Source organism: Vitis vinifera, chromosome 18, assembly GCF_030704535.1.
Source record: "Vitis vinifera cultivar Pinot Noir 40024 chromosome 18, ASM3070453v1".
Lineage (NCBI taxonomy): Eukaryota > Viridiplantae > Streptophyta > Magnoliopsida > Vitales > Vitaceae > Vitis > Vitis vinifera.
This window is the reverse complement of record NC_081822.1, coordinates 10610086-10622451: the sequence shown is the minus strand read 5'-3', so window position 1 is coordinate 10622451 and position 12366 is coordinate 10610086. Positions and strand designations below refer to the sequence as shown.

Sequence of the window (12366 nt, the reverse complement as noted above, 5' to 3'; positions counted from 1 at the left end):
CTCTTCTAGAAATTTGTTTTTTGAGAATAATTTTCAAAAAATGTGGAGGACAAAAGAAAATATGGATGAAATTCGATCACAATGAATATTTGCTCCTGGAAGCAACAAGATACAAGATAAGAAAGTTGAAAAATCCATGGAATGGACTTTGGTCCCAGTTGAAAAATCCATGGAATGGACTTTGGTCCCATTAGGATGAACTTTTTTGAGTATTCAACAACTGCTTTTTAAGCTCATTAAAAACTCTGATTTAATATAAATCACGAAAAATGTTGTTTCTTGTAAAAGTTCTATCTCGACTTACGCAAAAGCTTGGTCTTGGCTTATGCATGAAGTTTTTTTTTTATATTTAATAAATTTTTTATAATATCAATAATGTTTTTTAAAAGTTAATATTTTGGCATCGGGTTTTTAAGGAGACTTAAAACACCTTGTCAACTTTTTAAAATCAGAAACGAATAGTAAAGGAAAATTAAGTGGCTTTAATCACTCGTAAAGGAATACAGATAAGAGCTTATTTTCTTATACCTAAAAGTATCTATCCCGCGAAGTTAGGGAGTTCTTCCCTCTCAATGTAAAAAACATTCTTAATTACATCGACCCACACTCACGCATGACTGATTGATCCTTTTTCCTGCCAAAACTATTTTTCCGGTAAAGCAAACGGGCGAAGTGGAAGAAAATCTGACGACCGATACAAATTCTGTTTATTTCTTACATATGTGGAGCTGATTGCGTATTGGGTGGAGCAGCACATGTCATGCTCGACCTCTTTCAAATCGCACTCATCACATTGCTCCTTGAATAACCCCTCCTCTGTCTCCAATTTCGTCTCACTCTTGAGTCAAAAGTAACGAAAGAAAAGCCATGCCATAGAATGCGATATTTATGGTAGCTAAACTGTGTGAATCTTTTTCGTTTTCCGTTGTAAAATTTTATTGTTATCACAACAAACAAGGCTGCTGAATCCATTTCTTTCTTATTTTGCCATTCATTTTGTATTTTTTTTTTCTCAAAAAAAAGTTGAATTAGGTAGATGATAGCTATACTATACTATACCAGTTCCAAAAACCAAGTGCTCGACTGAAGCTCTAGTTTTGTGAGTTTACCAATCTGGGCACCTGAAATTTCCTTAATATCGAAGGGAAGCTTGATGGGTTTTTCTTTACTTAGCTGCAAATGATTGTTTATTCTCGATTCAGTGGAAAATTTGTATAGATCTTATCGTCTGATTGGCGGTAGTCAACTATTTCAATTTTTTTTTTTATAATTCAATTTTTGTAGTCAATTGGTGGGTTCTTTTTTGGGTTTCCCATCTTTTCCTATGTAATGGTGTTCTCTTCTCTACTTGATTTAATCCTGTCTTAAAGAGACCACTGGAGTCTTTGGGAGATGGCTCTGGCTCGGTTTGGTCGCCAAGCGAAACGCCCATATGGGGTGTGCGTGAAGATGACGGCGGTGGCCGTCTTGGGAATGTGTTTTATATTCGTTTGGTCTATGTTCTCGGCTTCTCCTTCTGCCGTGACCTCTCAAAGGAGTAGCTTCGGCGACATCAATGAGCCCGTCCCCGGTAGCACGGGGGTGGGCAGTTCACGGACTGGGTTGAAGAAGAACGAACCTGAAAAAACTGAATTGAGTGGAGGAAGAAACAAGGTGAAATTTGAATCTGATTTGGAAGAGAAAGATGAGAAAAAGCTTGATGGGTCTGTGACTTTGGCAGCCAATGGGAACAACTCTACAAATATTGATAAAAAGGAAGAAGCCAATGAGGGAAAAGAGGGGATAGATAAACAGAATCATGGATCAGAGGGATCTGAGAATAAGGAGTCCGAGAAAGAAAAGGAAGAAGGAGAAGTGGGAGGAGATGATAAAGAAGAAGCTGTAGATCGTGAGGGTGAAGCTAATGAGGATGTGGACGCAGACGGTGATTGGGCTGTTACAGTGGAGGAGGAACCTGTGGGGAAGGTGGAAGAGGAGAGTGGTGGGTCGAAGAGTACAGGGAAGAAGAAAAAGAGAAATGGTCCATTGTTTGATTTAAAGGCACAATATACCTGGAAATTATGTAGCACAAGGAGCAAGCACAATTACATTCCTTGTATTGACAATGAAAGTGGCACTGGAAGACTGCAGAGCTATCGGCATAGAGAGAGAAGTTGCCCAAGAACGCCTCCAATGTGTCTCATTCCTCTTCCAGCTAAGGGGTATTCTTCTCCAGTACCTTGGCCAGAGAGCAAATTGAAGGTATGTGAGGAGTTGAGATTGTCTCTTTTTGGAAGTTCAGTATCCGATGAAGCATTTGTCAAATCTTTTTATATTTTGCAGGTACTGTATAAAAATGTGGCCCATCCCAAGCTTGCTGCATTTATTAAAACACATAGTTGGGTGGTGGAGTCTGGAGAATATCTTATGTTTCCCCAGAACCAGTCTGAATTCAAGGGTGGAGTTTTTCACTACCTTGAATCTCTTGAGGAGGTGATTTATTTTTCCTTTTTTATTTTTGTGTTGTCTCAGTTGAGTCATAATTGTTCTGTTTCTCTAAAAAACCTGATTCTTAAATGGAAAACAACGAAATTCAATAAAACGATAACAGCATTTTGAAAAGAAAACTTGCATGTCCGTATGAAACATGATGTAATCATATTCCTATGATCCATGTAAAGGATGATAGTTTCATATTGTCTCATTTGAATTCAAGAAAGCTGTCATGTTTGCCGTAGAAAATTTAGAAATAGCTTGCTTTTCTTCGATTTATTTGCTATTTATGGAGGACATAGTGGTTGAGCATGCTGGTTGGTTTCCGACTTTCTGCAAGTCATCTGAATTGTATTAACATGATTCTGGAAGTGTCTGCAAAATGCAACTTAGATTTTAATGATTTTTGTGGATGTTATTATCCTTGGCATGTTTTATAATTAAAATTTTGGTGGGTTGATAGATGGTACCAGACATTGAATGGGGAAAAAATATTCGTGTTGTACTGGATATTGGCTGTACAGATGTGAGCTTTGGGGCATTTCTTCTTGATAAGGAGGTATTAACACTATCACTAGGTTTGAAGGATGATCTAGTGGACCTAGCACAGGTTGCTCTTGAACGTGGTTTTCCTGCAGTAGTTAGCCCTTTTGGAACTCGAAGACTTCCTTTTCCCAGTGGTGTTTTTGATGCCATTCACTGTGGTGGATGCAACATAGCTTGGCATTCTAATGGTTTGTTTGCCCTTTCCTTATTTTTCTTTCGTTTCTTCTCACCTTTTTCCTTTCACCATTTCTTCTTCCATTTACATTCTTTGATTGCAACTAACCTGCAATTTTTTAATGTTATAGTTTTCTTTTCCAATATTTCAGGGGGTAAACTTCTTTTGGAGATGAATAGGATTTTGAGGCCTGGTGGATATTTTATTTTATCAAGTAAACATGACAACATTGAAGATGAAGAAGGTGTGACCTCAATTCCTTCATTAATAACTTCACTTGGTGACACATGAATAGTAGGTTTCTTTCCCTTTGGGAAGCATTATATCTATTTGATCAAAACATTTAGTTTATCCCAAGGCTATTTGCATATGATACTACTGATAATCTCTGCCTAAGCAACATTGTGTCTCCTGAAGATTTCTGTAATTCTGTTCATGTTATTCTTACAATATGGTGCAGTTGAGAAAATTAATTGGATTGATGCTTTTTATTTTTAATTTATTTTTTCCGCTTGAAGGAAACTAAGATATTATTCCACTGCCAAAGCCAGTGCACATGGTTGACCACCTAAACCTCTGTCTGAATGTGAAGATTTGGCACCCTGGTTCTGTGCCAGGTGCAAAGGAGAGATGTTCCATGCACTTTGTACTAACAATCTAGCAAAGTAGTTCCTAGGAGCAGAGGTTGTTCACTTTGTTTGGCTTAAAATTGCTATGTGTGAAATGAGATGGGCAAACATCTTCTAAGCTGATATATTAGCCCCCAATGATGTTAATTGCCATATGTGCACATGTATCAAAATTGCTGTGGCATCTATGCAAGAAAATCTTGCTTAAGGAACCGTTTTTTGTGATGATATTTACTTCTTTTTTTCTCTCACCAGAAATGACCTCATTGACAGCTTCAATCTGTTGGAATGTCCTGGCTCATAAAACTGATGAAATCAGTGAAGTAGGTGTTAAAATATATCAGAAGCCAGAATCAAATGATATATATGAGTTGAGAAGGAAGAAAAATCCTCCTATATGCAAGGAAGATGAGAAACCAGATGCAGCCTGGTAAGCTGGGGTGATCTTACTTCACCAAATTTATCCCTTTGTCTTTGGTATGACACTCTGATTGACAATATTGTCCATGGCTTGAAGTATTCTGTCTTCATTATTATTGTATGAACACTTTTTTCCACACACGCACACACACACACAAAAATAAATAAATAAATAAAGGAAGGAAAAACATCCTAATTTGGAAAGCAACAGATATTCCCCAGCATTACACTTTTTGTGTTGGACTGGAACTGAACAAGCAAGCATCTAGCTACCATGGTCTAGGTGACTAATGTAGCATTAGACTTTGGGTTCATTCATTATTGAAGTTCAAATCAACATAAGCTTACGACACAATTATGCATGGTGTGGGAGGGGAACTTATATTTCTATTCTGAATTTATATCCATTTCCTTGATGATTTATTGGTAACAGGTATGTCCCAATGAAGACTTGCTTGCACACCATCCCAGCAGCTATTGAAGAACGTGGGACAGAGTGGCCTGAGGAATGGCCAAAGAGGCTTGATACTTTTCCTGACTGGCTGGAGAATAGAGATAAGTTGATTGCAGACTCTGAGCACTGGAAAGCTATTGTCAGCAAGTCCTACCTCACAGGAATGGGAATTGACTGGTCAAATGTGCATAATATACTGGACATGAAATCCATCTATGGAGGGTACGTAAGCAAAATCTTAGAATAAAAGTTTATTTTTCGATGAAATTATACTGTTTTGCCCTTCTTTCTTACTAGCTTCTCTGTGTGGTGGAGCAGTAACTTATAAACTTGTATTCTTCTATCAAAAGAGTGCTTATTCATTTCCGCTATACAGATTTGCTGCAGCTCTTTCTGATCAGAAGGTCTGGGTGATGAATGTTGTCCCAGTCCATGCACCAGACACTCTTCCAATCATTTATGAACGTGGGCTTGTTGGAATCTACCATGATTGGTGCGAGTCCTTTGGTACATATCCCAGATCATATGATCTTCTGCATGCAGATCATATGTTCTCACGGCTTAAAAACAGGTAAACTAAACCCAATCCTGTTACAGGGTCTACTTGTTATTTTTGTTCCTTGAGATTGTTCCATCCTGTAAGTGCTCCTCACTCATCTCAGACAAAAGTTTGGTTATTTTAACTTAGTTGTCTGCTCAAGCCAATGCATGCAGACCATTTAGTCATCTTTGATGTTCAGTTGGCACAAACATTGCTCCAATGGATAATATCTGGTATATAAATTGGAACATTTTTTGGGGTTTCAACTATTAAGTAGAATTGTTTAATTATCTCCTTGGGTTATAGTTATGGTTATTTTGGGTAGCATGTCTTGGCCTGAAAAGCCACAGCTCAAATGGAATTGATGAGAGTGATGGGGAGACAAAGAAAGAGATATCTAGTATCAGGAATTTTAGATGTTGAGAGCGCATGTTGTACCTGGACAAGGCTCGGTCTGTTCCCCATACCCAACTACCATATATTTCTTAAATAATGTGATAAGTCACTGGGTTTCCTCTAGTAATCCATATAATACCATTGCGATTATTTTTCTCTGGCTGAGCATGCCTTGGAAAAAAGCTTAAAAACCGTATTCTTATTAGTGTAGTCCATTTTTATCCTAGCTAGTCATTGGCAGAACGTCTTCAAGCATATCTGTGTTGTAACGCACCTAACATTCTAGGAGAAAAATGAAGCCTATAAATATGGACTTTCTTCCCTCATGATTGTCCATGACTTATAAAAATTTGTTTTTTGCAGGTGTAAGCAGCCAGTAGCAATCGTGGTTGAGATGGATCGAATATTACGGCCTGGAGGTTGGGCAATTATAAGAGATAAGGTGGAGATACTTGATCCCCTGGAAGGAATTTTGAGAAGTATGCACTGGGAAATCCGAATGACTTTCGCACAGGATAAGGAGGGTATCATGTGTGCCCAAAAAACCTTGTGGCGACCATGAAATATTTGTACATGCAGACAGTGTTGTTATATAAGGATAATGAGCAATGATCCCCTACTTTCATGAGATCATGCTGTTGCTTTCACTTACTAAACCAGAGGCCCTTGCAGGAGATGAAAGAACACTGATTTTTGTGAGGAAGTATATGACCATGTATTCTTGATTGTTAACATTTAACACGAATGCTTGTCAAATTTTGAGTCTAAACATTTCCTTTTAAAGGTTGTGTGAATGTTTCCATCTTCTTGTTATGATGATAATATGGTTTATAGCAATTCTGCTTTGTAAATGGCATTCAATATCTGAGTTTTTTTTAATTTTTTATATTTTCAGTTTATTAAGAATGAAACACCACAGCTTGCCCTGTACGGATGGGCCTGAAGGTTTTGCTTGCTCTTAGATGGTGGGTGTCTCATGTTTATATAGACTAGATCTATTATCTTTGTGGGAGCAAGAAGGCTTGAAAATTGAGGGCCAGGGCAGAGAGTTTAGTTGAATAACTGACGCCCATGTTGGGGATTGGACTGGAGGGTTGTGCCCAATAAGGAAGCCCATTATATTTATATATAGAGAGAGGGATCATATTCCGTAGCAGGAGCCACCTTTTGCAGTGGCGTGGTGGTGGTAGACTAGTTGAAGGTGGGCAATATGCGTCTCTTTGAAGCCTACAATTCTCACTCAGCTCGACTCACTCTCTTGGCCCTCCTCTCCGCTTCCACCCTTTACTGCTTCTACAAATCTCTTCGTCTCAAAAGGCATGCACTCCTCTTCCCAACCACTAACCCTAATTCTTCCTCCAAAGGCAAGCTCTTCTTTGTTTCCCAAACAGGTACCTCCGAAATCCTAGCCCGTCGTCTCCTCCGTCTTCTTACCTCCTGTGATCTCTCTTTCGACCTTGTTCATCCCAAAGACTACGAGCCCGAAGACCTTTCCAAAGAAACTCTCGTTTTGATCGTAGCGTCCACGTGGGAAGATGGAAACCCCCCTCCCGATGCTGGATTCTTTTCCAATTGGCTTGCCGAGAGCGCAGACGATTTTAGGGTTGGATCTATGTTGCTCTCTCGTTGTAAATTCGCGGTGTTTGGGGTCGGAAGCCGATCATATGGTGCGGCATTCAATGCTGTTGCGAGGGGTTTCTCGAAGCGGATGCGGAAGCTTGGGGGTTTGCAGGTTTTGCCTGTTGAGGAAGGTGATGTTGATGCGGGTGATTTGGATGAGGTTTTTGATGTTTGGAGTAGGAAGTTGATTAGTGTTTTGAAGGGTGGTTCTGTGGAAAATGGGGTTTTTGATGGTTCTATGGCTGTCGTGGAGAGTGATGCTGAGACAATTGATGGGTCAGAAGAGGATTATGACGACGACGATGATGCGGATAGAGAGAATGGAGCCGAGGGGAGTATTGTTGATCTTGAGGATATTGCGGGTAAAGGTCCTTCAAGGAAAACAAAGACAATGACAACTTCTAGTGGGACAATTAATGGGGAAAAAGAAATGGTGACTCCAGTGATCAGAGCGAGCCTAGAAAAGCAGGTATTCTTGTTTAGTCTCCCTTCTCTTGTTGCTGAAATTGGCAAATGGGCCAGGGACTTGGAATGAAATCATTGCATTTCTTAGAGTCTCTAGCATTTTTTTTTTTGAGAGGTATTTCTATTGACTATATAGTGATTACTGAGCATTATTTCATCAACTTGTGTGTAAAAATTCTATACAAAATATGACGAAATGATTTCATTAATTTGTTTTTGAATTAGAGCTCCATGATGGTATAGGTGTTAAAGTCGTATTGTTCATGAATTGGAATCTAAATTTACTAAACTTTTTGTTACTCTTTTTCTGTGGGAAGATGTTGCTAAGTAGCTTGTTGCCTTAAGGAGTGTACGGAGATAGAAATTCATTCAACATTTTTGTAGGCTTGCATTGGATTTCCATGTTTTGTATTCTTGAAATTTTTACACTTAATCTCACCTATCAAAGAAATTTTTACATTTAATCTCAGTTTCTTGTTTTAACTGGCAAACAACCATTTTTATTTTTTTTTGCAGGGATACAAAATTATTGGTTCTCATAGCGGTGTCAAAATTTGTAGATGGACAAAGTCACAACTTAGAGGCCGTGGTGGCTGCTACAAGCACTCATTTTATGGCATAGAGAGTCACAGGTAATGGGTTTGCTGCTTCATTATGTTTTAATTGAGTCTTGGGCCCTTGGCCACTAAACTTTGTTTTTATTAGTTAAGTTGGATTTTTTAGATTGAATGGGTAACCAAAAAAGGATTCTGACAGTCATCTTTTAGTTAACTCCGCGTTTCCCTCTTGTTAAAAGATTTTTATGTCATTTACATTGAGCAAAAATCTAAATGGCTGAACTTCAAAATAAACAGGTGCATGGAAGCAACCCCAAGTTTGGCATGTGCCAACAAATGTGTTTTCTGTTGGAGGCACCACACTAATCCTGTAGGAAAGAGCTGGCGCTGGAAGATGGATGATCCTTTGGAGATTGTGAATTCTGCCATTGACCTCCATACGAAGATGATAAGGCAAATGAAAGGTGTTCCTGGTAGGTTTTTGTTTTTTATATAATCTGAATGATCTTTTATGCCTTATTGTGAATCTGTCATAAAACTGAAAACAAGAATGAGTTTGGCTCTTGTCCAGATTATCATCCAATAGCTTTCCAGTTTGTGCTATTTCTTGCCATGTTAATGCATGTTTAGTGGAGAAGACCCACCATCAGATGGGTCCCACTTGTTACATCACATCACTAAATCAACATCCTATCAAAAAAAAAAAAAAAAACATAACATCACTACATCAACATAGTTTTTCCCCATGTTTTAACTGTAAGAATGTTGCTACCTAAATGGTGAGCCACTGTGGCTAATAACATAGTTACTTGGCTACGACTGTCACCTGATTCCCTATGTTTTAACTGTGAATAATTTTTCAGATTACATGCAGATCTGTATAACCAGTAAAAAATTATAAACCTGCTTCCACTTCAGTCTCCCTCTCTGCACACAGAACTGAATTTAGTTTCATTTCATTTTCTCATAAAAGGTCTCAGGCAACACTAAATGTCATTAACCACCTTACTGCATTGAATGCCAAAATGGCATCTTTTGGGGGGAATACTTCAAACCCAGCCTTTGCTTGACACTAGTTTTCAATCTAAGCTTTTTGATGCTGTTTAGGCAAGACATTGGACCATTTTTATTTTTGTTGTTATTTTTTTTTGCAAAATATGGTAGCCACATTTTGGAAAAGCAGTTTCAGTATTAGAAAAAGAAAATATTATAGCCACATTTTCCAAAATCCAGCTTTTATGTTTTGCTAAAAAAAGAAAAAGAAAAAGAAAAATGGTGCCAATTTGGTGCCCTAGCACCCAACCTACTTAATCATCCAATCGTTTTCCTCCAAACATGCCATTTTGGCATTCAAGTCCACTTTACTTCATCTAGGGATTTATTTATTTTGAAACTGTTCTTTCCACAGCTTCAGGCTATCAATAATGGGATCAGTTATCTGCTTATTAGGTCAGGTTCAGTAAACTTCTAATAGAGAATTTGATGATATGACTGGTACCCAAACTGCCAACTTAAGTGGTTAAGCTTACAAACAAAATGTACCAAGGATGCTGATGCTATTATTTTTCATTATTCTGGGTTGAGAAGTTACGAGGATTACTAGTTGCATTGTAATTTGTGCATTCTTTTATTGTTTGCTGTGTTGAGTGGTTGATTTTCAATGTAGCCAAATCAGTTGGGTTGACCAGAAAATATATTTCTTCTAGGCGTTAAAGCGGAACGATTATCAGAAGGTCTTTCACCGAGGCATTGTGCTTTATCACTTGTTGGTGAACCTATCATGTATCCAGAAATTAACTCACTCATAGAAGAACTGCACCGGAGGCGGATTTCTACCTTTCTGGTGACAAATGCACAGTTTCCTGAAAAGATTAAAGAGTTGAAACCTGTTACTCAGGTTTGCAGTCTTCAATTTCATCCTTATTGGAAAAAAATCTTGGATACATAATAATGTTTTTAACTGCTAACCCATCTGACTTAATTTGATATCTACAGTTATATGTTAGTGTAGATGCGGCAACAAAGGACAGCTTGAAGGCAATTGATAGGCCACTCTTTGGGGACTTTTGGGAGCGATTTGTTGTAAGTAAATTTTCTTCCTCAAACAAGAGCTGTGTGTTGATAGGCCACACTTTGGTGACTAAAGAAGGGTTGTGCATACGTGTGAGTTGTGTGTTGATGGGCCACACCTTGGGGACTAAACAAGAGTACATGTGAGTTATGTGTTGATATTTCACACTTCGGGGACCAAACAAGAGTTGTGTGTGTATGATTAGCCTATTTCTAAAGGTCATTGATTCTTATTCCATATCAAACTGCTTCAAGTGGAGGATTCTATCCTTTGATTGTTTACTTGTGTTATATCTGAAACTTTTAATTAGGTATTTTCACTGTCAAATTAAAGTAGCATTTGTCTAACATGGTTATTAGTGAAGTTGAAATTTCAACAAGTCCTTTGGGCCCTAATGTCTCTCATACTTATTTCTATGCACCCAGATGCATAAATTTCCTAGCAGTAGTATGTTGTATGTTCATTGGGTGCTTATGCATGAAGGATGGTGTCTTGAAAACTGGTATGCTGATTGGTTACTTACGAATGTTTGCCAGGATTCCTTGAAAGCTCTCAGGGAAAAACAACAACGAACTGTTTATCGCTTGACCTTGGTTAAAGGCTGGAATACTGAAGAAATAGATGCTTATTTTAATCTTTTTTCCATTGGGAAGCCCGACTTTGTTGAAATCAAAGGAGTTACATATTGTGGATCGTAAGTTTATCTTGTTATGTCAGTTTTGCTATATGCAATGATCTATTTGCATAATCACAAGAATCCTTTTCACAGGTCTGCTACATCAAAGTTGACGATGGAGAATGTGCCCTGGCATGCTGATGTGAAAGCCTTTTCAGAGGCCTTAGCTCTGAAGAGCAAAGGGGAGTATGAGGTTGCTTGTGAGCACGTCCACTCGTGCTGTGTTCTCTTGGCAAAAACCGATAAGTTTAAGGTCAACAACCAATGGTTCACATGGATAGACTATGAAAAGTTCCATGATCTGGTTGGTATCAACACCATTTCAATCTTAAGAGACAGCCTTTGGATTACCATTGCTATTTTCTAATTTTTGTGCACTAATTGAAAATGCAGGTAGCTTCTGGAAGACCTTTTAATAGCAAGGATTACATGGCTGCCACACCATCCTGGGCTGTCTACGGAGCAGAGGAAGGTGGGTTTGATCCAGGTCAGTCTCGTTATAGGAAGGAGCGGCATCATAGACCAAAAACCACTGATTAACCGGGTGAGAAATTTAAATTTATCGAATAGTTGGAATGACTTGTTTAGGTTTTATGGTATTTTAGTTACTCATGGATCAAAAACAATTTTGCATTACATGGCTATAGATGAGGCTGCAAATCGTGGCATACGGGATAGTTCTTTCACATGTATTTTATTTCTTTTTCATAAAAAAAAAACATTTGAGTTTATACTGGTTTATGTTTAAAGGGTTATAAATGTATTATTGTTTACTGTCTTTATCTTTGAAGATCCGGTCACCTTGTGGCTTAATCTGGTCTGACCCCAATATGAATGAAGTCAATTAAGTTTCATCTACTGAGCATTTGATTTTCCCAGTCAAATAATTTTTTTTTTAGTTTAATCTTTAATAATGCCTTTGCGCCAGCCTTGTGGATTCACCTCTGTAGCTAAGCTAGGCTAAGCCAACAGTCATATGGTGAGTGAGTCGTTATCGGTCTTGAGATGGAAAACTAATTAAAATTGATGGATATTTGTCTTATCACCTTAAAGAAAGATGAAAAAGCTATATATATATGATGGGGGTTGTTAGTGGGTGGAGGAGCATTGTGCCGCTGAGCGCGGGCCAGTGGCAGACTATGCCTAATCCATATTAAAGGGCCTACTAAGCCCAGTCACACAAAGTCAATCAGCTTTGGTGGTTGTAGGGAAGCAGTCAATTTGCCGGCTGTGGGGTCGTTTGAATTTCTATACGACCGGTTCATGTTGAGCCATGCTAGTTGTTGTTTTAGGCTTTTAGCCGGAGGCATTGGCCCCAATCCTCAGGAGCTCCCTCTAAATCAG

At 38.4% G+C, this 12366-nt stretch overlaps 2 protein-coding genes across 2 annotated transcripts; both read left to right on the top strand.

Moving 5' to 3' along the window:
- Window positions 1-497: 497 nt before the first annotated feature.
- Window positions 498-6427, top strand: LOC109121680 (probable methyltransferase PMT28). The gene is made up of 8 exons (XM_019216569.2): window positions 498-2241; window positions 2323-2472; window positions 2936-3206; window positions 3345-3437; window positions 4078-4252; window positions 4676-4918; window positions 5073-5267; window positions 5997-6427. The coding sequence occupies exons 1-8, from the start codon at window positions 1393-1395 to the stop codon at window positions 6193-6195; spliced, it is 2175 nt and encodes a 724-aa protein (XP_019072114.1). The 5' UTR covers window positions 498-1392; the 3' UTR covers window positions 6196-6427.
- An 85-nt stretch (window positions 6428-6512) lies between these two features.
- On the top strand, window positions 6513-11804 carry LOC100255870 (S-adenosyl-L-methionine-dependent tRNA 4-demethylwyosine synthase). The gene is made up of 8 exons (XM_002281432.5): window positions 6513-7722; window positions 8235-8350; window positions 8573-8748; window positions 9982-10172; window positions 10271-10357; window positions 10883-11040; window positions 11116-11326; window positions 11416-11804. The coding sequence occupies exons 1-8, from the start codon at window positions 6844-6846 to the stop codon at window positions 11560-11562; spliced, it is 1965 nt and encodes a 654-aa protein (XP_002281468.1). The 5' UTR covers window positions 6513-6843; the 3' UTR covers window positions 11563-11804.
- Window positions 11805-12366: the final 562 nt, after the last annotated feature.